Source organism: Anabrus simplex, chromosome 2 (assembly GCF_040414725.1).
Source record: "Anabrus simplex isolate iqAnaSimp1 chromosome 2, ASM4041472v1, whole genome shotgun sequence".
NCBI lineage: Eukaryota > Metazoa > Arthropoda > Insecta > Orthoptera > Tettigoniidae > Anabrus > Anabrus simplex.
Genome location: NC_090266.1, coordinates 643,211,996 through 643,239,378, shown reverse-complemented (window position 1 = coordinate 643,239,378; position 27,383 = coordinate 643,211,996). Strand labels below are relative to the sequence as shown.

The 27,383-nt window shown below is 37.7% G+C and overlaps 1 protein-coding gene across 1 annotated transcript in view; it reads right to left on the bottom strand.

The window, feature by feature from the left end:
• The window catches only part of HUWE1 (HECT, UBA and WWE domain containing E3 ubiquitin protein ligase 1), a 1,366,532-nt gene that overhangs the window by 29,146 nt on the left and 1,310,003 nt on the right, over nt 1-27,383 (bottom strand). Inside the window, exon 60 of the mRNA XM_068226019.1 lies at nt 19,406-19,571. Within this exon, the coding sequence (XP_068082120.1) occupies nt 19,406-19,571 (166 nt within the window). The remainder of the gene's footprint in view (nt 1-19,405; nt 19,572-27,383) is intronic.

Below are 27,383 nucleotides of genomic sequence, written 5' to 3'. Positions count from 1 at the left end.
AGTCTCACAAATAGGAAAAGTCCTCTCAGTTTTAATTACTGCATTGATGGGGTGAAAGTTCCTTTTGGGGATCATTGTAAGTACCTAGGTCTTAATATACGGAAAGATCTTCATTGGGGTAATCACATAAATACGATTGTAAATAAAGGGTTGAGATCTCTGCACATGGTTATGACGGTATTTAGGGGTTGTAGTAAGGATGTAAAGGAGAGGGCATATAAGTCTCTGGTAAGGCTCCAACTAGAGTATGGTACCAGTGTATGGGACCCTCACCAGGATTACTTGATTCAAGAACTGGAAAAAATCCAAAGAAAAGCAGTTCGATTTGTTCTGTGTCATTTCTGAAAAAAGAGTAGCGTTACAAGAATGTTGCAAAGTTTGGGCTGGGAAGACTTGGGAGAAAGGAGACGAGCTGCTTGATTAAGTGGTATGTTCATATGGATGTTGATTCCCATAGGGAACTTGAAATATTTGTCCCGAATGAGTAAATTTATAATACCAATATAAATGGTCAATTATTGGACATTATCAATTTTCCAGCTAACTCATTCCTGGTTGCCAGCGTTTCACCTCTGTGTGCTAAGTTGTGCTCAACAGTTGGTAAATAGCACACCCACCAAGATGCATGGCTAGTGCATACCGTGGAGGCCACTGCGTAGGCTACTTGGAGCCACCGGCAGTGCCAATGCGTTATGAGAGACTTTGTCTCATTACCAAAAATTGATGTCTGCCTGGCCATCAGATGATATAGATGGTGATTCCCATAGGTAGAGGCATGATTTTTTCGCATTAACGATGAACGCGACAAAAAATATTTTGAAGCGATTTTGGGATATCTTTACCAATCATATATTTCTGGTTAAGAAAATATGGATATTATGTTCGCGAATTAAAGGGATAAGGTCAAGGTCATTTTCAAGCAAAATTCAATTATTTTGCGATAAGTGTGATATTACAGCAAAATCTGTAGTGAATAACGAACTTGACATTTTGTTCCAAGATTATGTGAAAATGAAAAGGAAGAGAGAACAAAGATTCACCAACATGAAAGAAATATGTTATCATTAATGTTCGGGCTTCAGGCTTCAGGCTTCTCGCCACATGAAATGTTTGGAATGTTGTTCTTCTGGTGGCTGGTAATCCCACCCCAGCCTGTCTCCTCACGGCATTGTGCAATCCTGGAATCCCTAATGACGTCTACAAGCAGCACAATTGACTGGTGTATTTCGGCTTCGTGGTCAGGTAAAATTAAGAAAGTGATCACAGACAGTAGCGAAGATGGGCCGCTCGACAAGTGCTACAATGCACAGCAGAGCTAAATAGTTTGCGAGTGAAGTTTTATACGTTTCGGAAAGCAATATTTTAATGTGTAAATTTTGTAATGTTCGTATCGAGTGGGAGAAAAAAGATACTATCTCAAAACATTGTTTTAAAAATAAGGAACATTCAGAACGTAAATTTAGCACTCCAACAGTGAAATGGCAGGCAACAATAGAACTCTCATTTGATATGCAAAAGAAAGGTGAGTGAAAAAATAGAATTTATTCACGAAACAACAGCGATGCTACTGAAAGCCAACATCCTGCTGGAGAAGGTAGACGACCCTGCAGTCCGGAAATGGCTTCAAAAGTATGTACCAGGTATGTGCAGTCTATCAATTAAACCTCCACAATCAACGATCAGTGAGAGTAAGACTAGATTTTCTAAGACCTCTGTTTGATAAAGATTTTTCTCTTCTCTACTGGTTAGGATCTGGAGACCTTCCCACAGCCAACCAACTAAGGAAACAATACATCCCCCATTGCTCAAACAAAGTACTAGCAAGCATCAAACAGTCTTTGGAAGGGAAAATGGACTAGGCTCTTATCTGTAACGAAACTACCGACTCTTCAGGCCGCTGTGTGTTTGCAATCTTGATCAGAACTCAAGATCCAGGATTTGAACAGGAAATATTTTTGTAAGAATGTGCATTTCTAGATACTGCGAACAGCAGAACGTGTTCTCAAGCAATCCTGCATGTTTTGCATAATTTTGAAATTAACCATGAGAATGTGAAGTATGTGATAACTGATTCCGCCCCGTATATATTAAAATGTTGTGAACTGCTTAAGGGAATTATGGGAGAACATTTCATTCACATCACTTGCTAAGCTCATAAATTCAGTTTTTCAGTGATGTCCTGTAAAAGAATTTGAAAGAACTTAATTCTATTGTGTCAAAAACAAAGAACTGTTTTCATATGTCAGGGAAAATCAAACACATGCTTTGTTCATACCTAGACGAAAACTTCCCAGATATGTCAATTTCATTGTATCCCGAGCCTGTGTTGAGTAGATGGGGAAGTTGGTTTAAAGCTGCCTCTTACATACATGCAAATGTAGATATCCTCCACTCCTTTTTCAAACAGTTGTCAGTGGTAAACTGGTTGGCAGAAATGGAAGATGCCAGATTTTGCAATCTGGGTAAAATCCCAAGCAGCATTTGTTTTTGAAAATTGCAAGCTTATTGCAGACGTTGTTTTGGAATTAGAAGGGTCTAATTATCCATATTCTCACTTGCTTGTTTTGAAAATAATAGAACTGAAAGATAGAATGAACGTAATTGCTTCTGGCCATGTTGGTGAACTAGTTATTAAGATTATTGAAGGGTTTAGTGAATCGTTAAAAAGTGAAGCGACTCTTCTCTTCCAAAATGTTAGTGTCTTAGTTGTAAAGAAAATTGAAAAGGACATGTCCCCAAGTGATGCTAACATTTTATTTGGACTTTTGAATGATTTGTTTCACCCAACTAATGTAATTCAAACTATAGAAATGTTTTGTCACTGAGTGAAAAAGTACAAAAATTGTCTGGCTTTAAAATGTTGAAGCAGTCTGATATTATTGCTGGGTACCATGCTTTTAAAGATATTTTGCAAAAACAAATTGAAGAAAATCCCATTCAACAAGTTGAAATAATTCAGTAACTGCTAGCATTAAAATTAATGCACCTGAAATTTGCAAATTCTGTTTTAAAGTCTATTTGGGTTTCCTGTTCATCTGTTGATGCAGAGCGATTTTTTTCGAAGTACAATTTGATTGTCGATGACTGGAGACGACTAATGAAAGAGAGCTCCATTGTAACAAGTGCTATGTTATCTTTTCACAAAGTAAGGAATGGGTAGGATGGGCCCAATGATACTGTAATGTAAGTGCTATATAATCATAATCAGGAATAAAATGAAATAATAATGGATGCTTACTAGTAATTTATACATCTACCATTCATATAAATAATTCAGAACCACAATAATGAAACCATAAATGATAAATTTTAGAAATTCATTGAAGTGAAATTATAACGATACGGTCTGACCCGTTAGCTGAACGGTCAGCGTACTGGCCTTCGGTTCAGACGGTCCTGGGTTCGATTCCCGGCCGGGTCGGGGATTTTAACCTTAAGTGGTTAATTCCAATGGCACGGGGGCTGAGTGTGTGTGTTGCCTTCATCATCATTTCATCCTCCTCATGACGCGCAGGTCGTCTACGGGTGTCAAATAGAAAGACCTGCACCTGGCGAGCCGAACCCGTTCTGGGATATCCCGGCACTAAAAGCCATACGAGATTTCGTTTTTCATAGCGATATGGCAATATCTACGAGTATTTCATAAAATAACGCGAAAATGAGTATCCTCCTCGCGAAATCGTTAAAAAATTAATGCAAAAAAATCATGCCTCTACCCATAGGGAATAGATATTCATTTGAATTTTTGTAAAATTATAGTGTGGGTCGTTAATCTTGTGAACGCGCTTTCCTGAGTTTTGTGCTGTCTATTTTCGTTAAAGTATCGTAACATGTTTTCTTATTCCATTTTTGTGACAAACTGTACGGCATTTAAGTAGTGTGAAAGCTCCCTCTTCACAGTTATGTTGTTGGACATGTCAATTAACTGTAAGAATAGAATCACAAATGTTTTATCAACTCACGAGGGAACACATACATGTGTTTCACTCGGATTCGGTTGAAATTTGGTAGGAATATTCGTGGGAGGCAGTAGAATGATAAGGTGAAAACTGCATGTGCCCAGTGCAAGTGTAAACGCCAAAACAGAACAAATAAATAGTCGTAAAATTAGAAGTGCCGCGGGAGTATCGGGGTGTGGCGGAGAGGTAGGGAGGAGCGAAGCAGCGGACGTAAGCAGCGTATAGTCGGGCTGCTCGCTCGAGTCGAATGAATGACACCCCCCCCCCTCCCAGCCATTCTTCTTTACTACACCGCAGTTCGCACATACCTCGTATCTTCCCGATTAGAAATGTCAAAGCAGATCAAGAGGTGCACATTGATTAGTCGTCCAATGAGACAACGTTCTTTCAATGACAGGTAAAATCTGACGTTCTTATAGTCATTTTTATGAATGGTGACTGTATATTTACTTTAACCATGTATGGTAATAACTGATTTTTTACACCTAGATACAACAAAACGCCCACTACAGAAGTCATTCAATCTGTGGAATGTAGTAATGTGCCTTCACAATTGTTTTGCAGAGTGTGACAAAAAAGACACCCCATTTTCTGAAGACGAAAGGAATTTGAGATTGGAATTATATCGTAAGTAGATCAATGTATTTATATTTACTTTGACGAGAAAAACAAGCGTTTTACAGGTCTAATTGCCGATAGGGTTTTGGATACCGATATGACAGTCGAACTGGATGGCACATTGGATATGTCAGATGATGACTTTGATTTCGAGGAAGACAATATTGAAACACCGTTATTTGACCTCGTCTCCAAAAATGTTGCTCCTAACCTTGCATCCACAACAACGGCTGAACGATGCTTAATCCCAATAACTTATAAGAAGAAGGTCATCGAATATTGGCGAAACAAAGGTGGGAAACAGAGGAGCTTCGCATCAGTGAAACACAGGTTTCGTAAATTAAAGTTCCGGCAAGAGCTTTACAAGTGGGAGCAACAATTGGAAAATGGTGGCACAATGGGAGAAAAAATAAATTTGTTATGAAGAAGACTTATCAAAAGTTCAAAGAATGTAGACAACGAAATAAAATTGTTCACGATATAAATATTAAAAAATGAACCTTAAAGTACGCTCATCTGGTTAGCTACGACACGTTTCGAGCGTCTCATTCCTGGGTAATGAGTTTTTAAAAGAATTTCAAAACTGGATCAAGAAAAATTTGCAAATTCGTATCTAAAAAGTACCAATTTGAACAAGAAGATACTAATTGTAACGCAACACTGTTTGTGGAAGAAGTGTTGCATTTAATAGAAAGTCACGGCCCAGAGTGAGTGTTTAATACTGATCAGTCTGGTTTCCATGGAGAGTTCCATTCTGGCAGGACCCATAATGAACGAGGAGAAAAAGTCGTATTAGCGGAAGCACAATCTATGAATTCACAAACTCATAGCTACACAATACAGCCAATAATTTCGGCAGATGGACAACTCCTGCCGAAGTTGCTAGTGGTGTTGAAAGAAAAAAAATTGCAAATTTGGTCCTAATATATATATATATATATAAAAAAAACAACCTATTTACTGCACCAAATGTGTACACTTTGCCTTCAAAGTCTAGAAAACTGACCAAAGAACTTGTACAGAAATGGTTTGCGGGATGTTTACTGTGAGCTAGTACCCGAGTACAGTGTTTTAGTTCTCGATTCCTGGACCGGACAGAAAGAAGAATATATTTTAAATGCTAAAATTGGGAGTAAGAAAATCATTAATGTTCAAACAATTCCGAAAGGAGCCACTGGACTTATCCAGCTGTTAGATGTTTTGGGCTTCCGCATTTGGAAGCAATTTATACGTATTTTGTAGGATTTAATTTTGTTAAACTTGTTAGATATCAAGGTACATTTAAGGAATTACCTTTTAAAAGTGCAATCTTCGAGGCACAACCAGTTCTCCTCTCTGCGTTTTCACAGCATGTGGCAGTACAGTTGGTACAAATGTGGCCATGTTAACAAGAATCCTTCACAATTTGTTAATCCAGTCAATTATTGTTTCAAAGAAGAGCCTTCCTATAATCAATGTAATACTTGTGAAAGCGACAGCGCTGTAAGATGTGCATGGTGCACACAGTATCTGTGCCTTGTCCACTTTTTTGTAAACAATCACTATTGCACTAATTACAACGAGTAACAAGAACTTGGGCGTGAATTTTTCAAACCTTACTGGCATCGTTGTTCAAACATCATCCTTTGTACACTTGTTTCATGTGTTGTTTTCATATTTACGTTTTGCACATCTAATCGGGAAGTTAAGGGGAACGCGCTAACTATACGCTGCCTGGCTGCTGGCGCAGCTCGACACTGCCTGGTTGGCTCACGTCCGCTGCTTTGCTCCTCCCTACCTCTCCACCAAAACCCGATACTCCCGCGGCACTTCTAATTTTACGACTATTTATTTGTTCTATTTTGGCGTTTAAACTTGTGCTGGGCACATGCAGTTTTCACCTTAACATTCTACTGCCTCCCACGAATATTCCTACCAAATTTCAACCGAATCCGAATGAAACAGATGCATGTGTTCCCTCGTCAGTTCTAAAGCTTTAGTGTGGACTGCAAGTACAACATTGAACATTTTAAGTCAAAGAACACTGTATTTTAACCAAATATATATTATCCATGTATAGAATAGTAGAATTAAAGTCTCAAATTCAGGTATTTTAACTCGACGATTGTTTTAAAGCCATGAGGAAGAAACTGTAAATTGATACTATAACACTTTTATTCATATCATGTGACACTCTTTATTGAATTTAGTGATGTTTTAATTATATCTTACGTTAACATTAGAATATATGACCAGCTGAGGATGACCTCTAAAGAGGTCCAAACCAGTCCTGTACATTAATAAGACAAAATAAAGTATGTATTAGGTGGAACCTTCCTATCCTTATATTAGTGAATATCAAATATCAATACGGACATGAAAATAATAGATTATGAAAAGGCTGGCGGCAAGGCAACCTGACCCCTGACACGGCAAGATCCGGTCAAGAGGAGGAGAGCACATCCAGCGATGTTGAGGAAGAGACAAAACACAATCTACGACCAAGGCAAACTCGACGAGTGTGACAGACTGTGGAATGTATCTTTCTAGAAGCCTGGCCAGGCACCTATATAAGGAGGTGATCTTGATGGTAGAGATGAGTTATTGTTTAGTAAGAGTCATGGTTTAACAGTTGTTGTTCTGACCAGACGTGCGTCGTGCTATCGAGTGTTTGAAATATAGTGGTTGCAGTCTCCATGTTGAAGTGTTAGGCAGTTGTTAAAATGGCGGCTTTGTTGATGTTCTCGGAGTGAAGTGTTTTGTTTGTGATACAGGGATTAAGGTTATGTGCATTCAATTTGTAAATAATTCTACATAAATCTGTGAGCACGCATTTTGTGTGCGTCATTGTGGATACATCAGTATGTGCAGCAACCGATGGACTGTGCTATACTAGTGCTATTGTTTATTTTAAATATGTGGAGTAACTGATGGACTGTGCTACTGGTGCTGTTATTTGTTTTAAATATGTGCAGCAACTGATGGAATGGGCCAGTAGTGCTATTGTTTATTTTAAATATGTGGAGTAACTGATGGACTGTGCCAGAGGTGTTATTGTTTATTTTAAATATGCGGAGTAACTCATGGACTGTGCCAGTAGTGCTATTGTTTATTTTAAATATGTGGAGTAATTGATAGACTGCCAGTAGTGCTATTGTTTATTTTAAATATGTGGAGTAATTGATGGACTGTGCTACTGGTGCTATTGTTTATTTTAAATATATGGAGTAACTCACGGACTGTGCCAGTAGTGCTAATGTTTATTTTAAATATGTGGAGTAACTGATGGACTGTGCTACTGGTGCTATTGTTTATTTTAAATATGTGTCAAACAACGACACCTTGGAGGAGCTTGCATCAACTATAACATTTCAGCCCGTTTCCTTTTTCTACATGTATGTTCCACATCGAGAGCTTACATATTCAACCTATGCTGCGCAGTCCCTTCATGTTAATGTCATTTTAATCATTTAGTTTAGTCATGAATTGCTACCACTGAATTTATTTAGAGACCTTTGGACTCTCGTTTAGTCTGTATCAATATTAAGGATATCTAGTTTTACAAGAAGAGTAACCGTATTATTTTCGATCATTCAATACTATGCACCATAACTGGCTACAACTACCATGGCCAAATTCTCAACACAAACTACCACGGGGTCATCGAAGATCAGTGAAATCGGTAGGCCTATTAGCATTGAATATACTGATAATAACCAAACTCCTTGTCCCCTTTGTGGAAAGCTATATCTCAGGGTTAATACACATATAAGTTGGGCTCATCCAGAGGCATACAGACAAATTATTGCATCCAGACAGCTGGATAGCAATCATGTTCTGCAACCATCCACCAGAAATACAGAATGTGAACAAATACCAGACAAAGAACCTCAAGATATAGACCCAATGAATGAACATAGACCCATGCATCAGTATAAAGAAGGCCTTACACAATGCAATATACGCTTTCATAACAGGATTACACTTGATGATTTCAACACAGCCGTAACTGGATTTGCCGAATTCTTGACCAAATCAATAAACCTTCTCCCAGGTCCGAAACACCCCGGCATGAAATACTTTGAAGTTAGGAAGGCTAAATGTGATGCTCTGATTCAAAGAACTGACAAGAATCAATCTAACCCAGAACGCATGACCAAAAGGGACAAAGAGAAGAGGCGCAATAAATACAGATATGAAGAAATGCAGTTTCTCTTCTACAATCAAAGTAGAAAAGCTATAAGGAAAGTTCTCAACCAACAAATCTTTTCTAATCCCAAACACTGTGTACGGGAGGAGTATCCTGACTGCATGAATGAAGCGCAGCGGATAGCACTCAACGAATCTTATGAGACAACGATAAGCAAGGAAGAGGTAATTTATGCGACAAGTAAAATAGCATTGCAAGTAATCAGCTTCATTTTCCGTATCAAAATCTAATCACTAAATTTTACACTATTGAGATTCTTCCACCGTTTTGATACTTTATTTTGCCTATTGGCAAATTTTTATTTATATGTCAACAGTACATGTTTCGTTCCTTATTTAGGAACATCCTCGGCTGTTATAGTGGCTTAGGTGACTGTAACCGACACGCCCCCTCCCCTCTCCGCAGCCCCACCTCCCCGTAGGGAGGAGCATACAACGGAATACACACACCATTACTTCACCAGACACAAAGCAGCATCAAACGTCCCTCCAGGGTCACAGTAGAATTGGAATTCAGCTATAGCAAGGTAAAGGAACCTTTTTATACATTCTATTATTACGCAAAGACACATGCTTTCGAACAAATTCCCACTACCGTATTTTATTTCATTTCAGAAATTTGAAACGAGGCTCCCTTCACATTAATAGATCAGCAATCACCTCCAAAGTTTCCACATTAGACTCAATCAAAAGCACTATAAGCAAGCACACAACATACAACAACTTACCTGGAAGGAAAGGAAGAAAAACTTTCAACAATTCGAACAATGTTATGAAGTTAAACATTTTTTAGAGAATTTTAATTACATACAGACTTTTAATGTAACAAAGTGAAAAATTTTTTGAACAACTATTCTAATGAATGGACATAGTTTTAATTCAATCAACCAGGCAATCATCTGCTCTCATACCAGTAACACACTAACCCCACTGTTTTTAATATCATCTATCTTAATTCGCATTTAGTTTTTAAGTGAATCAATGTATTTGTAAATCTATGTGTTTAAAATCTCAACCATTCACCTAAGCCACTATAACAGCTGAGGATGTTCCTAAATAAGGAACGAAACATGTACTGTTGACATATAAATAAAAATTTGCCAATAGGCAAAATAAAGTATCAAAACGGTGGAAGAATCTCAATAGTGTAAAATTTAGTAAAGTAAAATAGCAGTCGACACAGCCCCTGGTTCTGACAATGTTATAGTCCGAGAGGTCAAGGACAACCTAGTATCTAACATAATTGTATAAATCGCTAAAATAATGTTAAATACCGGGTTTGTTCCAACACTTTTTCATCAGGCTCATACATTCTTGCTGTTCAATGGAGGAGACGAGTTAAATCCGTCAAATTGGAGACCTATAACTGTATGTTCTGTATTACGACGTATTATTGAAAGGGTTTTTGAGGCCAGATTGAGGCTTTTTGCACAATTCAGTGAGCATCAGAGAGGTTTCACTAGGTCACCCGGTTGTCCCATTAACACTGCCATTCTGAGATCCATCCTTCAATACGCTAAACTTGGAAAGCATGACGTAACTGATTTTCCTCAACATAAGTAAAGCCAATGTTGGCCACTTACACCTGGGACATAGTCTCAATTCTTCTGAATGCCCCTCTCACTTAACAAGAATAATTTGCAATCTGCAAGAAAATAATTCCACATGTTTCCAGGTCAATCTGAGAAGGACTAAACCTACTATTTTGTGTCGTGGTTTAATGCAAGGGTCCCCATTGTCACCTATCTTATACAATATCCCTACTGACCACATATTTAGAGAACTCAGTGAAAACAATGTATGTAATGAATATTGTACCGTTTTCATCGTCCTGATAACGGAATAAAGGTTGTCATACGACATTAAAAGTTTGCCATGCACGGTAATGAGATCACGAAGATTACGGAATTGGGCCATACATCTAAAAAGAACGCATATATTAAGTGAAATAGGCCGTGATTTCAGAATATATATATAATACGAACGTATAAAATCAAGGAGGCCATGCACGTGACGGCAAAGATGCTCATTTGGCGAATTAGGTATGCCTAGATCACGGAGTGAGACGGAAAGTTATAAAGGATCCATGCGGCCGTGATAAAAAAAAATAATAGAAAGTTTTTAAAATTGTTAAAAAAGAAGAAGTAGGTGAACAATAAAAAAAAATCTTGTACGCAAAACTACTACGTAAATTTATCCACAAGAAAAAAATAATCCTCGCAGAAAGAAGAAGGGAGATATTTCAGTTATTAAGAGCTGAAGAACCTGCATAGTGAAGAAATATTTGAATTACACCTATATCTGAACAAATATCGTGACGGAAAATCAGAGCAAGTTGAATAATATCCGGACAGTAGTCGGTGTATAGACCGAAGGCTGTTACGAGATATCAAGTCAAATTTAACGCATTATAGGTTGATTAGCTGGATAAAAAAAATTTTAAAAGCTAATTTGATGATTTTTACCTGTTCACAAGGAATTAACATTGAATTACTGATTTAATAACTTGAGACAAAGATATAATCTAGATTCTCATTCTCAAGAGTATGGACGTTATATAAATTGCCATTTTGGAAATGTTTCTTTCACATATGACTAACGGCTACAACATGAGAGGCTAAATCGGAGATGGAGCCGACTTTCCGACGTAGACCGCCCAGCTGTTTCTACTATCCCGGGTCCCAAAACTACAACCTGATGGTGACGTAATGGATGTTGGAGACGATCTACGCAGTCCTAAGATGACAACATCGAAGCCTAACCCAGTCATCTAACGTCAGCAGCCGCAAGCTAAGTTCCAAAGAATTACTTTATTATCTTGAAATTAATGTGTCGTAGATATAGTATTCATATATTTGTAGTGAACATTGATATGTTGTTTCTTACGTAGTTCTTCGTGATGAAATCTCAGTCAATGTTATCTTTGCAATGAGATTATCCTAGTTGATTTATCATTATGGGAGTAGGTATTTCTTCCAGAGTTTACAATCAATGTCATAATATAGGAATGTTTATAATTGAACAAAGAGAGATTTAGAGTGTGATTTTCAACCATTATGGGATTGAAACAACGTATACAAAGAGACGTATCCCAGATTTAATATTTTTAAAGAAGATAGTTGATTTCTGAGTAACTAATATCTGGTTGATGTTATGACGCGATGACATGTGAGTAAATATTAACTTGTTTAGTTTATATATGTGTTTCATTTTCAGGATAACGTGTTTATGTGTATTACATATGAAATCTAACCCAAAAGTGTACCGTTGCAGTACATTAATGATATGTTAAGATGATTTGCCGCCTTGTTGGAAATGATAAATGTTTACGTAGGGAAGTTATGATTTGAGTGGCATGTTGATGTGAATTTACGAATAATTATTCGCTAAGATATATTTGTGGGAATGAATAATGATATATTATGGTAATTAATATTGGTAAATGGAGAGATAGATATGCTTATGGATAATTTTGGCGGTAAATACGGCGTATTACTGGCCAATGGTGATGTTTGACATATGCGGCAAGATATTAATATGGTAATGCGAGATATATTGGGTTAGTGGTACACGAATACAATGAAATACATCGTAGATTTCGTATGTGGGTTACCGTAAACTGTCTTCAGATTAAATATCCAAATAAGAAATAAAAGAAGGGAAACTTGTTGTCTTCATAGAGAATATGTCAACGTTGTACTGAACATTATTTGAAGTTTGGTGTCGAGAATGTATTTAATTCATAGAACAATTTCATAATTTAAATCTCTACCACAATTAAATGAAGTAGGTTACCAAATGCACTCCTACGCAATTTTTGATATCTGATTGGATATTGGTAAAACCATAAATCATGTTAGGTATAATTTTTATTTGAACTACGATAATAATTGATCTTTACACGATACCTACATTTAATTTTAAGATGTTATTTGAATATTTTAACCAAATGACATGGTCAAGGTGACCAATATTTCTCATTTAATGAACGATATATATTTGAAATAGCCATTTTGAGCTGATATATATTTGGAACTTACTTGCGATTGCTAACGTTCTAACATTGGAAGAAATGCGTGTTAATGACAGAATATAAATTTGATAATGATGAAAATAAGCATTTTTTAAAAAGAAAGAAACAATAACTGATGGACTCAGATTAAGCATATTTAGTATGAAGTTTACTAAGGCTTAGGGACTTAGTTTATTTTTTAACCCAAAAATGTTATACTACATTTTTCAACAGATAGTATTGTATTGTATTTATTAGTGAACAAAACAGGCGTTCAGCCCCGAATACATGTTCACAATAATAATAATAAATAACAAATAAGATTAATAAGAATAGTCCAACCTGAGCCACCCCTCTCCACTATATACTAAATAACATAAAATGAAATAAACAATACCGTCCCGGTTTTATACCAGAACCAACTCCATCTACATCAATTCACAACAGCCTGGTCAATGTTTACATTCTACTGCTGGTGTTACAACTCCATGCTTGTTATCACTCTCACGTACGCAACCTTCTTACTTCAGCATTTTCATCACCTCTATTGTTCCCTGACCTACTCCAGCATAAGCTGCAGCAGCAGCATTACCAGGTTGCATTCCAAACCAGCCATTACATGATTGCATACCAACCCGGCCATCTTATTCCGTCATTGCGTTCCAATCAACCATACCACAACTTTTACCAATCTGCGTTAACATTGCTTCATTTCATTTCATTCCGTCATAACACTCCATAATAAAATTACCTCTCATCTCCAGAAATTTCGGCAATGAATAACAAATACCAATCACGCCTCCAAAAATTTTGGCCAGCAATACTCCAACACCACATTTTAGCAATACCACACCAACCCTACCTCATATACCACCTCTACTTCTTCTACAAATACACTCACCTTCTGCCATCCACCATCTTATACCACCACTTCTCCAACACCACATTTCAACCCTATAACATATCATAATTTAATACTTCCAACACCACACTTCAGCATACCAGCTCTACTCCTTCCACAAATACACTCACCTTCTGCCATCCACCATCTTATACCACCACTTCCCCCACACCACATTTCCACCCTATAACATATCATAACTTGCATTTACCATACACTCATACTCATCCTACCCGTCATAATTACCTACTGAAGACTCCATCTTCTACCAAACCAAAATTTACAAATAGCCGAGTTACATTACTACATCTCCATACCTTTCCAACACCACATTTCAACATATACCACCTCTACTTCCAACACCACATTTCAGCCCTAACACACACTCGTCTGCCATCACTCAGCATTTATACCAGTCACCAATACAATACAAAATGATAATAAACTCACCTGTTTCCAGCTCCAAAAATTAAATAGCCATCAACACCACATTTCAACCCTATAACATATCATAACTTGAATACTAAGCCTTCAATACTTCCAACACCACACTTCAGCATACCAGCTCTACTACTTCTACAAATACACTCACCTTCTGCCATCCACCATCTTATACCACCACTTCTCCAACACCACATTTCAACCCTATAACATATCATAATTTGCTCAATTTGCCATACACTCATACTCATCCTAATACCCATCATAATTACCTACCGAAAACTCCATCTTCCCCCAAACCAAAATTTACAAATAGCCAAATTACAACACTTATCCAACACCACATTTACCATCACTCCTCCAGCTCCAAATATCAACAAACTGCCATCCACCATCTTATACCACCACTTCTCCAACACCACATTTCAACCCTATAACATATCATAACTTATATGCCACTTCTCCTTCACACCATTTCAGCCTCCACGCCCTTAATTACTTACTTACTCGCCATATTATTGTTTTTTACTTCTTGTAACAAAACCCTCACTACTTTTCATTGCTCTCATCATGTCCGTAAATCTTCTATCTCTCCCTGCGCTCCTACTCAAATTTGTGCGAGGTACTCACGGGTTAACACTGGCCTTACTTTTATACCCTGATCTTGTCTAACTACACCACTACACTCAGCTCTCTCAGCTTCTTGTTGCTCACTCTCCTTTCCCCCCATCGCCCCTTTGATCTTCAGCCTCTCTCCTGCATTGCCCGTCCACTGCTCTTTCCTTACCGTTGTTCATACTTCCACTTAGCACCTCGCTCTGTCTCTCTTGACACTTTTCAGTACTACTTCCTATAATTACACTTCTACCCTCGTTATCTTTCACTTGCCTATTATCTTCCACTCGTTTGTCATCCCCGTTATTCACTACACTTCTCTTAGCCTCCTCATCTTGTTTCATCCTCCGTTCTAGGTCCATCAGTCTATTCACCGACCATACTCTCCTCCATCTGTTGCCTGTCACCACTAATTCCTGTCCTCTGATGACTGCATTCAACCCTTGCTGCCTAGCTCGTATCATGTGTTTTTTAAGAGTTTTTTCATTCCTCCACTCTTCAGCTCCTATGTCCCTCCTTATCCATATTTTTTCTCCTTGCACGTTACCTGCATTACGCACCACTGTATCAGCCATCAGTGTAGAAAATAATTGCACTTTGATAGGCCTATTACCTCTAAATCTTCCCACTCTTGTCACATCATCAATGTCCACTTCACTGAAATTTATTTTCATTTTACCCTGAATTATGTCCACTACTTTATAAACTATACTCGTCTTATCTTCCTTCTTACCCTCTTGCACTCCATATATAAATAAGCATTTATTTCTGCGACTTCGGGTGTTAACAACTACGTCGGCTTTCAGTTTCGATATCTCCTCTTCCAATCTCCCTATCTCCTCTCTTAATGCTGAAACTTCTTCACCATTTCTTCTCACCTGTGAAGCTGTGTCTTCTATCTTTTCCTGAAACCACCCCTTCATTTCTTCAAACTCCCTCGTTTGTTCCTTGATCATGTTCTTGATTTGTTCGAAGGGACATGTCTCTGCTACCACCTCTGTTACGATTTTTCTGATTGTTTCCATGTCCTCCCAGCTCATATTTCCTCTGGAAGTCGGACCTGGGTTCAGTTCTACTCCCCCAATCCAAAGCAATATCAAAATCACCGCTGCAGAAAGTATAAAGTATCCTATTTTATCCAGTTCTATCCTGCATCTTCTTGTCTTCACTTCTTCTTTCTTCTTCCTTCCCTCCCAACCACCTATGCTCGCCCTGTACTGCTCTGTACCAATCATTGCCTGTAAGCACCTCGCTGACTTCCAACACTCCGCACTTACACTACCTTCTCCCACTCCAGGGACCCTCCACTCCGTACGTCTGCACTCGCCGGTGGCTCTAGGTGAACTGGTTTTCAACAGATAGAATATGTACTTTCGATTTATGTAATTAAGAGAATTTATCCTTTATTTTTGTGATGCGCATAATTAATGCAAGAGGAATAGTTGAATCAGATCGAAGATAGATTAAAATTTAAATTTTTTTTTTATAGAGAGGAGGAAGATAATTGATGTCAATACATATTATCAGATTTTCTTATGATTCTAGAATCATTAAATAAATTACAGATTATCCAATTTAGATATTATTTTAGGAGATAGGCTAATATCATTATGATATAAATGATTTTGAATTAATTCATTAAAAAAAGTATTTTATTTCTTTTCTTTTCTTTTCTTTTCTTCGAATGATTGGACTTGGAAAACTTGATATTGATTCTGGAGGACAAATGGTATTGATGGTAATTTATTAAAAAGGAAATGTGGTGTCCCAGTTGACCTCACGTAAAAATTATACGGTTCACAGATGCAATTTAATTATCCCTGAGAGGTGTCGCGTGGCAATTTAAGGATTATCATATCGATAAAAGTGATAAGGAAAATGAAGATTACGATATTGCTTAAATTTTATGATGTGGTAACTGTTTATACAATGAATATTAGAAGCTAGCATAGCTACCGACACTTAGCATCATTTTTTATTAAATGCATTGATCCATTTAATGATCTGTAGAAGTGATGGATGGTTGAGGGGAAAATAGCCGGAGCAATTGATAGGTCACCCAATATGGTGCAAGAAAGAAACCCCCTCAGGATGGTGCAATATGGATACACTATGGATGATGGGTTAACTCCAATGACAATTTTGGGCTTTGCTAATGATACTGTAATAATTGGATAAAACAAGCAATCAGCTCTCGAAAACACTAACTTAGCAATTGAGAGATTTCAGGAATTAGGGTTGAAAGTAAATGCAAACAAATCAATAGCTATCAATTTAATAAAGGAAAGATCAACAGTGGGAACCTATGCATATTAAACAGAACAGCTATACGGTGCATTTCTGGATCTGAATGCATTAAATACCTGGGAGTTAACTTCGCTGACACTATTGTATTTGATCCTAAGCGATCTATCTATCTATCTATCACATTACTGCAAGAGAAACTAAACGCTCTGGCAACTTCTCCTTGGCTACATCCTGATAAAAAATTTAACATCTTAAATTCATCCTTGTGTCCCAGATTGATATATCAGTTCCTTTCCACTCCATTGGAAAAAAAATTACCAACAAATTTTAGACGATGCCGACAAAACGATTAAGAGTACTCTCAAGGAGATTTTATCATTTCCAGCTGACACACCAGATGCGTTGATCTATACTGCCAAAGAGGTTAAAGGTCTGGGTCTTTTTCGTGCAAGGTGGGAAGCAGCTCTACTACAGATCAATAGCTGTAACATCCTCCGCAAGGCTGGCAATAAGAACACTGAAGCAATGAGAAATCTCAAAGCTGAAACTGCTCATTGCGCATCCACCCTTAAATTTGAATGTCTCACCGAAAATGCTGCTAAATTGCAGACACGTGACGGCCTGTTGGACACCATAAACTCAGGAGATTTCTTGGGGACCGGGAATATAAAAAATGGTGCCTATTAAACAAGAAATGCAAAGGCGTATGCCTACATCAAGAGTTTATTCCAGCCAACCGGTAGATAAGAAAACAGGAAGGACTCACAAGCGCCGAATGGAAAGATGCTCTCAAAATGACAGTGAATGTAGCTCCTGTGCGTGCCATACCAGGCAGATCCAAAGACGGTAACCACTGCAGACGATGCGGCGAGATTGAAACTTTGGCAAATGTTTTATGATCTTGCCCATTCAGCGAATGCCTGTAGAAAACACCAGACACCATCACGCCTGGTCTTCCTTGGTCGATACACTACGCAGTAAAGAGTACCTCTAGTACACAGAGAAGTCCATAGCCTCACAGTTGATGGTGGGACAAGACGTTTTGACATGATCGCCTTCAAACCCGGGAGCAAAAAAAGTTTCATTCTCGACCCGACTGTCAGATTTGAAGCAGATGTACAACAGCCTGTTCATGTCGATGAAGAAGAAAATATGATGTACTCACCAACCATTCCATATTACCTCAATAAGTACAACCTTGAGGATATCGAGGTCATTGGGCTCATGCTGGGTGCAAGGGGCACCATTCCTAAACTACTGGTCAACTACTTACGACGCTTTGGTGTACCAAATTGGACCACCGTGAGCTGGGGCATACAAACATTGCAAGCCTCGATAGCAATCTTGAGGCATCACCTCTATGCTCCGTTACATCAATTAAAGTCATTTATCTGCTGCTTCTTCATTTTCTGTACATTATCAATAGAATGATTGTTTTTTACTCTGTACTCAATTTATATTGTATGATATTCTTTGTCGGTTTGGCAACCTCAGTCATTTGAGGAAGAATAAATAATATTATTATTATTATTATTATTATTATTATTATTATTATTATTATTATTATTACCAGAACTTTATTTCTACAATAGTGCATATGTTACCATCATTATTTAACTCACAACATACAGCCTCCTAGATCTTAAAGGCTGCCAAATTTAAAAATAAACAAGAACATCTCGCTCAATGTTCCCAACAGACCTCAAGCTGGCTCAGGACTGAAAATCAAGCCACAATACCTTGGCCAATACAAGATCATGTAAGTGAAGCACAACGGCACATATGATGTGAAGGAGGGCTTCCACAAGTGATCTGTATGGATTTCCAGTTGTACTGAGATGATGAAGCACCGGACCAGAACAAACATTGAAATTTCATCTGGGATGGATGAATAATGGTATCGACGAGATGTAAATGCAGTGATGAGAGAAGGGGACAGTTCAGTTCTTTTGGGACAGTTGTAATAATAAATAACGTTATTGGTTTGAGGTTCCACTAACTCACTTTCATGTTTTTTGGAGATTCTGAGGTGCCAGAATACTTTGTCCTGCAGGATTTCTTTTAAATACCAGTAAATCTACAAACATGAGGCTGATGTATTAGAGCACCTTTAAATACCACCAGACTGAGCCAGGGTCAAACCTTCCACCTTAAGCTCAGAAGGCCAACATTCTTTCACCTCAGCTACAGTTGTAATGTCATCTTTCGTTTTTCTTTGGTGTAACAATATGTGCTAAAAAAGTCAGTGGATGGTTGTTGGACACTGCAGTGAAATGTGAAGTGTAATTTTTTTTTTGTTCAGTTACAGTACGTACATCTTGTTGTAATAAATAATTTTATCTTTTCCCTACACTATGCATATAATAATGGTGCAGTTTACAGTAAATGCATGTTGCTCTTACTGATCAACATAAGTAATCTTACCTGGAGAGAAGTTGGTTGATATTTGTGATACTCTGTATTGGCCTTCAGATCTTCAATATCTACATTAGGCATCCCCGAGATCAACAACTCCAACTCTTGTTCATTAAAGATGGAAATCAAGCGTTTTGGGATGATGTCGTAAAATCCTTCTAAGAATGCATTAAGTCTGAAAGAGGCGGAGAATAAATAAAAATAAATGAACAGCAATGGCAAATTCAGCATAGTACAATGTACATACCTGCCAACTTTTAGAAGCCAAAAATAGGAAGATTTTAATTCTTGGATTTCATCACATATATTCCACCACGATTTAGGTGAAAAAAGATCAAGGTAAAAGGCATACACATCTACAGTAACTATGTGAATTGACCATTAAATTTAAAATCTTAAACTAATAAAACATAAAAAAGGTTACAAGAAAATGTACCTAATCATTCTCATTTATGACACTTAAGTGAATAATAATATTTATGTCACACCGACACACGCAAGAAAATGCATAATGTAATACCGTATTTTCTCGCGTAATTAACGCACTATTTTGACGAAAAATACAGGCGAAAACTTCGGATGTTTAAATTATTCAAGGAATTCAGATATTTACAATCCATTTACGGTACATTTAAAAGATACATCAAATGTAATATAAACACAATTGGTTCAACTCGTTTGCGGTTATCGTCATTTGGCGTAAAATTCCAACGTGAGATTTTTTCTGAAAAGTCAAATAGGTAAGTTAGTCATGTGGGATCGAAGTACCGACATTGGAAAATCTTCGCATTACGAGCTGACAATACGACCTGAAATAAACATGAACTAATAAATGCACTATTCATGTAATGTCATAACAATGACATACCGACAAAAAAAAAAAACTGTCCAACACGAGAAGGGCCGGGCATCGGAGGAGGGACCCTACTACATTACCCCAAACCGTTCGTATCCAATCTTGTACAAGTGACGTGTACATCCACCCTTCTTCTTGAATACGAACGTGGATCACTCGCGGAAATTATGCTTTAGGCATTGTTTTTTGTTTTAGAACAGTGTAAGGTGCAAGCTTTCTGCCATCAGCTGTTACAGCAAGCATTGCAGTACATCGTTGTTTTTTGTTTCCGGTAGCGCGTACGATAACACTGTCTGTTCCTTTCTTATCGATTGTTCGACTTTGTGGCATATGGAAACTGATTGGCGTCTGAGCTGCGGTTCCCATACGGGAGATCAAATATTCCTTCACTTTACGCTTCTCAATCAAAAAGCGATGAAAATGGTTCAAATCATTCGTCATTTTTTGGCATGATGATGTTCTTTGTCGAAGAGGAAGTCCATTTCTCTTCATAAAATTAATCAAGCCTCGACTAACCATCAAATCTAAGACACTGATTCCATGTGCAGCGGCTATTTCTCATTCTTTAAAATACTGCATTTCGTGAGAAATGGCTTATCCAACGTTGCGTAAGAAAACATCATATTTTTAAGCAGATCCTCCTCTACTTGCGGAAACTTGCCGCTTTTTGGTCCGCGAAATGCTTTGCTAGACTTGTTGGCCGCTTGAAGACCACTTCTGTCGCCACTTCAGAGATCTTAAAACTAGTGCAGTGGGATTTCCTGCCGGCTAATAACAGCACGTTGCCCTGTATTTGGAATGCCTGCTTTCCCAATAGGAAGCTTGCTACTTGAGTAGTTGACATCTTTATTTCGAAACGCATCCGGAGCTCCGTGATGGATGTTCGAAGTTGTGGGTACGTCAAATACGTGAACATTTTTTTTTCCCCACTATGGACCTACAAATATTGCGATGCGTAAAATATGCGAGAAAATACGGTAGTTTCTTTATCAGACGGTAAAATGAACAAACATTTATAGGTATCTCTGAACACTCGGAGATAACGTTTGTTATATTTGTGACCATAACGAGAAAATAAAGTACCCGAAACTGTCACCGACACAACGCCTTAAAAACATTCAACACATTGAATTGTTTTGTATGTGGTAGTTTCACGTATTTAAGTGCATAATTTTAATATGTCCCATTATTAACATACGAATTTGGCAGTGGGGGAAAGCATAGAAATGCAAAGAAAAAAAAGTGGCCCACAGCTCCGACGAAACTACGCATAGAAACGATGTTAAAAGCGCGCGAACAACGATAACAACAAAATCATTCTTTCATCCCGATTAACTGAGTCGCCAGCTCACGCGCCAGCCTGTCTTGCTTGCAGGACGATTGCCGCCCTGAATCCCCGGCTGTATAAAGCGCACACGCTGCTGTGCTGAGCGGGAAACACGATACACGAAGGCGCCGGACGAAACACTCACGAAATAAAGCATCAAATAAATACGCTGGAAACGAGGTTTCGTAAATTACACGAGCGCATAAGAATGTATCCTAGGGTAAGAGTATTGACCGTACCGGTACTAGAAGTTATATTGGTCAAAGAAAAGGAAGAAGTAAAAATAAATCGGAAAATCGGAAGACGAGTTAAAAACCGGAAAGTTTCCGGGTAAATCGGAAGGGTTGGCAGGTATGAATGTAGCAACCAATGAACTGATTTAAACCGGGTTATTTTATAATATCTGTGTCCACAATGAGTCACAAAGGGATGATTTTTCTTTCTACTCTATTAACTGCCCTGTAGGATTTGGTATTCCTCTGTAATATTTAAGGAGTTACTTAAATAAAAATATACAGCTTCCTTTTGCCAAACTTGAACAATCTCTCTTTTCCACACACTCTGGAGTGGACTGCATGAACAGCCTTTGCCATTTCTACAGAAAATTTATGTATTCCCACAGCCTTCCCAACTTTCACATTTTTAACTGTCAGTTCCCCTTCTATTTATTTATTTATTTATTTCTTTATTCATTTATTCCTGACTTATATTTGTGGCTAAGTTAAGGCTCACGGCCCTCTCTTACACTTAACCACTTTAAACAATCAAATTTAAAAATGTAAAAAAAGTAAGATATAGTAATTCTACAAAAAATTATATTATGGACAGATAAACTAAGATTAGGTTACCAATCAGTATGGCAATTAGTGTGGCAACAATATAGAGGAATAATAATAATAATAATAATAATAATAATAATAATAATAATAATAATAATAATAATAATAATAATAATAATAATAATGACTGAAGTGCATAACAGATAAAAGAAAACTCATTCACACAATGACTCACATGACTCTGTTATACGTTCCCAGGAAAAACTTTCAGCAGGCAGATTTGAATTCTTGAAAAGAAGTAACATGCTAAATGTCTATGGACAGCGTATTCCTGAGTCTCAATGCAGTAACTAAAAGGGAATGATTGTAGGAATTTGTTTGATTTAGTGGAATTTCAAGTAGGGAACCAGAACAGGTACTAATTTCATGGAATGAGGAAAGGAAAATTAGAAGATAAGTAGGAGTGTTCGTCGAAAGTACTTGGTAAAGAACTGTCATTAGGTGAAAAAATTTTCGTTCATTTATGCGTAGCCATTCCAATATTTTGAAATGTGGAGTAACATGAGCGTCATGTCGCAGTTCGAAGGCATGTAGTATGCACGAGTTTTGTTCTCGAAGTCTCAAAGCTTGTTCAGCAATTATATTGACTAGTACCATGTCAAAGTAGTCTAAAATTGGAAATAGTAGTGCTTGGATTAATTTTAATTTAAAGTTTTGAGGAAAAGAATTCTTGTGATGTTTCAGGGGATATAGAGCTGCATGAACCTTTCTACATACATTACTTATGTGTTCATTCCAGGTCAGATTCTCATTCATGGAGTTTCCGAGATAAGTTACATTTTTAAGGTACGGTACAGCAATGTCACTGATGATGATTGGAGGAGGATTGATATTGCTTATTACATGTAATAATTTAGAGTTTCCTATGATAATATTTTGTGTTTTACGACAATTTAGGATTAAGTGGTTGTTTTTAGAATAGGTGGTAAGCTTTACATTATATGACTTAATATGCTGAACTGTTTCATGTAAATTGTTTACAGTGGTGTGTTTGTATATCTGCAGATCATCAGCATATAAGTGGTAGTTACAATACTGAAGTGTGAAGGATATGTCATTAATATGCAAGACAAACAATATGGGCTCTAGAACAGACCCTTGAGGGACACTGGATGATTTTAGAGCCCACTGGGATCTTTGATTGTTTACCTCTATGCACTGGCGACGGTTTGTAAGGGACGACTTAAAAAATTTAGGGCTATCAGGCTGATATGCAGACAGCAGAGCTTCTAATGGAACAGTGTACGTTTTATCTCCTTTTCCCTTCATTTCATTATTGCACATTGTTATGGTTAACAACACACTAGGGTTTACATCGCACCTACACAGATAAGTCTCATGGTGACAATGGGATAGGAAGGGGCTAGGAGTTGGAAGTGGCTGTGGCCTTAAGGGGGGACCTACACCTTTAAAAAAAATGTATATTTCACTTTTTTATTGCTCAGCAACAGAAAGTACTAAAGAACTATAATTTGGTCTGCCAATCACACTATGCTTTGCCAATATGTTTGTGTATTTACAAGTCATATGACAAATTCGTTTCATGAAATTAGGCATTTAAAATGGCAGCTGGATATTGTGCACTGTTCCGCCGTTTCCCTAATATTTTACACAAATATCATTGTAAGAGAGTCATATATGAAACTTATTACGTACCAATCCTGACCTATGGTTGCGAAACATGGACCATGAGAACAAAGATGTTAGTAGAATGCAGGCAGCAGAAATGAAATTTGTCCGTAGCATGATCGGCAAAACACGGAGGGATAGAGTCCGTAATGAGGAAATCCGCAAGCAGGCTCAAGTTGTAAGACTGCAGGACAAAATAACAGTGCAGCGACTGAGATGGTATGGACATATGCGACGCATGGGTGATAACAGATTACCAAAAAAAAAAAAAAAAAAAGTACGATCTAAAACTTGAAGACAAAAGACCAAGAGGGCGACCAAGACTCAGGTACAAGGACATGGTGAAGATTTGACATTCAACAGAGAGGACACACTTTGGAAAGCATTGAAGAAGGAGAGAAGTTCAGGGACCGCAACTGGTGGAGAAGCCTCGTTTGCCGACCCATCGCTTAAGATGGAACGACGTGGGATATGTATGCATCATTGTTTTTCAAAAATTCTTTTTTCATTGTATTTACTAATGCAGTAGCTAGAGATTGACCTAGAATCATTGGAATCTATAAAGAAAAAAAATTTTTTTTTAAAAGCTTATATTAAAGTGTAACTTTTTTGCAAGCTTTTTCACGGAATAATTAAAAAAATGAAACAATGACATGTACAGCAACAGTTCTAGGTCATATTGTTCTTCCCTATAAGATACACATGTATACTCAATTTCACTTCATTATCTTGAAAACTCTGGTGGTTACTAAGGAAATGAATTTGAAAATCCAAAGTTTCGGGAAACAAGCAACAAAGTTACCAACGTGTAGGAAAACGTTGGTGACAGTCCTGCATGTTTTTGGTCATAACTTCAAAAGTATTATACATATCAAAGATATTGTTGCAGTGATTTGAAGAGGAAGGATCAATAAATGTAGGGGGGGGGGGGGGGAATTGACAAATTTTTATCCTCATAGGTCTAGGTCCCCCCTTAATTAAGGCACAGCCCCTGGTGAGAAAATGGGAAACCACAGAAAACCATCTTCATGGTTGCCGACAGTGGGGTTCGAGCCGGCTATATGGCCAAGTCGCCTGGTGTTAAGGTTAACAAGTTGTGAAAATATTCTTCCTGTCTAGTTTTTATTTCTACTGGTTTAGTCAATTTGATTCCATCTTTGTCCTCCACAAATCCAGCGTTAATGATTTCCCTATCAAAGTGTTGGATAAGATTCAGAAGTTTCAGATTCTTCAGGTAAATTGCCATGACCCTCCTAGTTCTCAACAGTAAAATACAGAGGAGAAGGCAGGGAAGGAATCCTACAGACTAATAAAAAAGACACCTTCAAAGTTATGCGATACAACCCAAGCCAGACTTGGGGAGGAAATATATTATTGTTCTCTCATGTGTCATCACTCACTGTATACATAAGAACTATAAATGTACTAGATAACGATCCATCTTCCTTAGGGACTTACTGAGAAACAAGGTGAATTAAAACTTCACTGATTCCCTAAATTTCAGGTAAAAGCCAGGTTGGTATCTTAGTTATAAATATGAACACCAATACACCCAAAAAGACCATGTTGAAACACTGCACCCTGTGAGACCTCCGCAGTTAAAGGAACAAAGGGAATCATGAATAGTCAACATTTGGATGGGTAGCTCGTGAGCTGTCAGCCAAAGGAGAAGCAGGAATGATCTGGCCACCTAACTGCAAGTGAACTCTGGCTCAGGATGCCTCATCAGTTGCCTCTGTCTTACCTGAGATCAATGACAAGATTGCCAATGTGCAGGTTTGAATAAGGCACTTGGTTATTTATTTATTTATTTATTTACATATTTTACGCCCACATTGGAGCACTGAAATCAATACATTTGAGTTAATTTCTTCTTCTTCTTCTCCCAGAACTTTTTCATCCTCTCCGACCTGGAAGCCCTTTGTGTGTCCGATATAGTATATTGTTTCCGTTCAACTGCTTTTAGTTTGAGACTTATGCTTTTGTTCTTCAAAATCCTCTTCTCTTTTCTGTCTTTGATTTGTTGCCGAGTTATACCCAATTCTTCCAAATCGTCCTGAACTTCTTTGAACCAATTATTATTGATTTTATTCTTCAAAAAGTAATCGAATAGTTGTTTCAATATCCTGGTGTCTGCTAATCTTGATATGTGACAGAAAAAGGAAATTCTTCTTTTACGCATTGTAGATATTATTGATTCACATTCACGATAGACAATGTTGTTAGGCAACAATCTCCACTGTCCATCAACTTGGTGTTTTTTATTAATAATTGTTCTAAGAATTCTTCTCTCAGTTTTCTGTAATTTGTCTGTTGTAGATTTTACATTTAATTTGAATAAAGTTTCACTAGCATAGGTTGCCTCTGGTTTAACTATGGAATTATAGTGTTTCAGCTTAGCGTTTATCGAAAGAGATTTTTTTTTATAGGTTGGCCAGGTAAGTCTTCGTGCTTGTTTAAATTTAGTTGTTCTGTGTTCTATTGCTTCTTTTTCATTTGTGTTCCATGTTATTATTTCCCCAAGATATTTGAATTTCTGAACAATTTTAATCTCTTTATTACTGTTCAGCTGAATAACTGGTAAATCAACTTTAAAAGTTGGCATCATTTCTGTTTTTTCAAATGAAATTTGTAATCCCATTTTTTTAGCTATAATTTCTAGTTGTTCAATTTGAAATTTAGCCTCTTCTTGGTTATTTATTATAATTTACAACCAAACATTTTTTACATCGGACTACTGACTATCACACCTTTAGGGACTTTGATGATCACAAACTTCCACGTATCATCGCCGTATGACCTGTCTGTGTCGGTGTGATGTAAAGAAAGAAACAACACTTTCCTGTATTCAATAAGTATGCCGCTATGTTATATCCATAGATTTTCTAGATCAAAGCAATACCTCCACAACAATAAGGTAACAAGACATGCAAAATACATCTTCTTCTTCTCTTCTTCTTAATCTGTTTACCCTCCAGGGTCGGTTTCTCCCTCGGACTCAACAAGGGATCACACCTCTACCGCTTCAAGGGCAGTGTCCTGGAGCTTCAGACTCTGGGTTGAGGATACAACAGGGGAGGATGACCAGTACCTGGCCCAGGTGGCCTCTCCTGCTATGCTGAACAGTGGCCTTGCGGGGGGATATGGGGAAGATTGGAAGGGATAGGCAAGGAAGAGGGAAGGAACCGGCCGTGGCCTTAAGTTAGGTAACATCCCGGCATTTGCCTGGAAGAGAACGTACCACTTTTCAAATTTCGTGGCAGAGCCAGGAATCGAACCCAGGCCTCCAGGGGTGGCAGCTACTCACACTAACCACTGCACCACAGAGGCGGACTG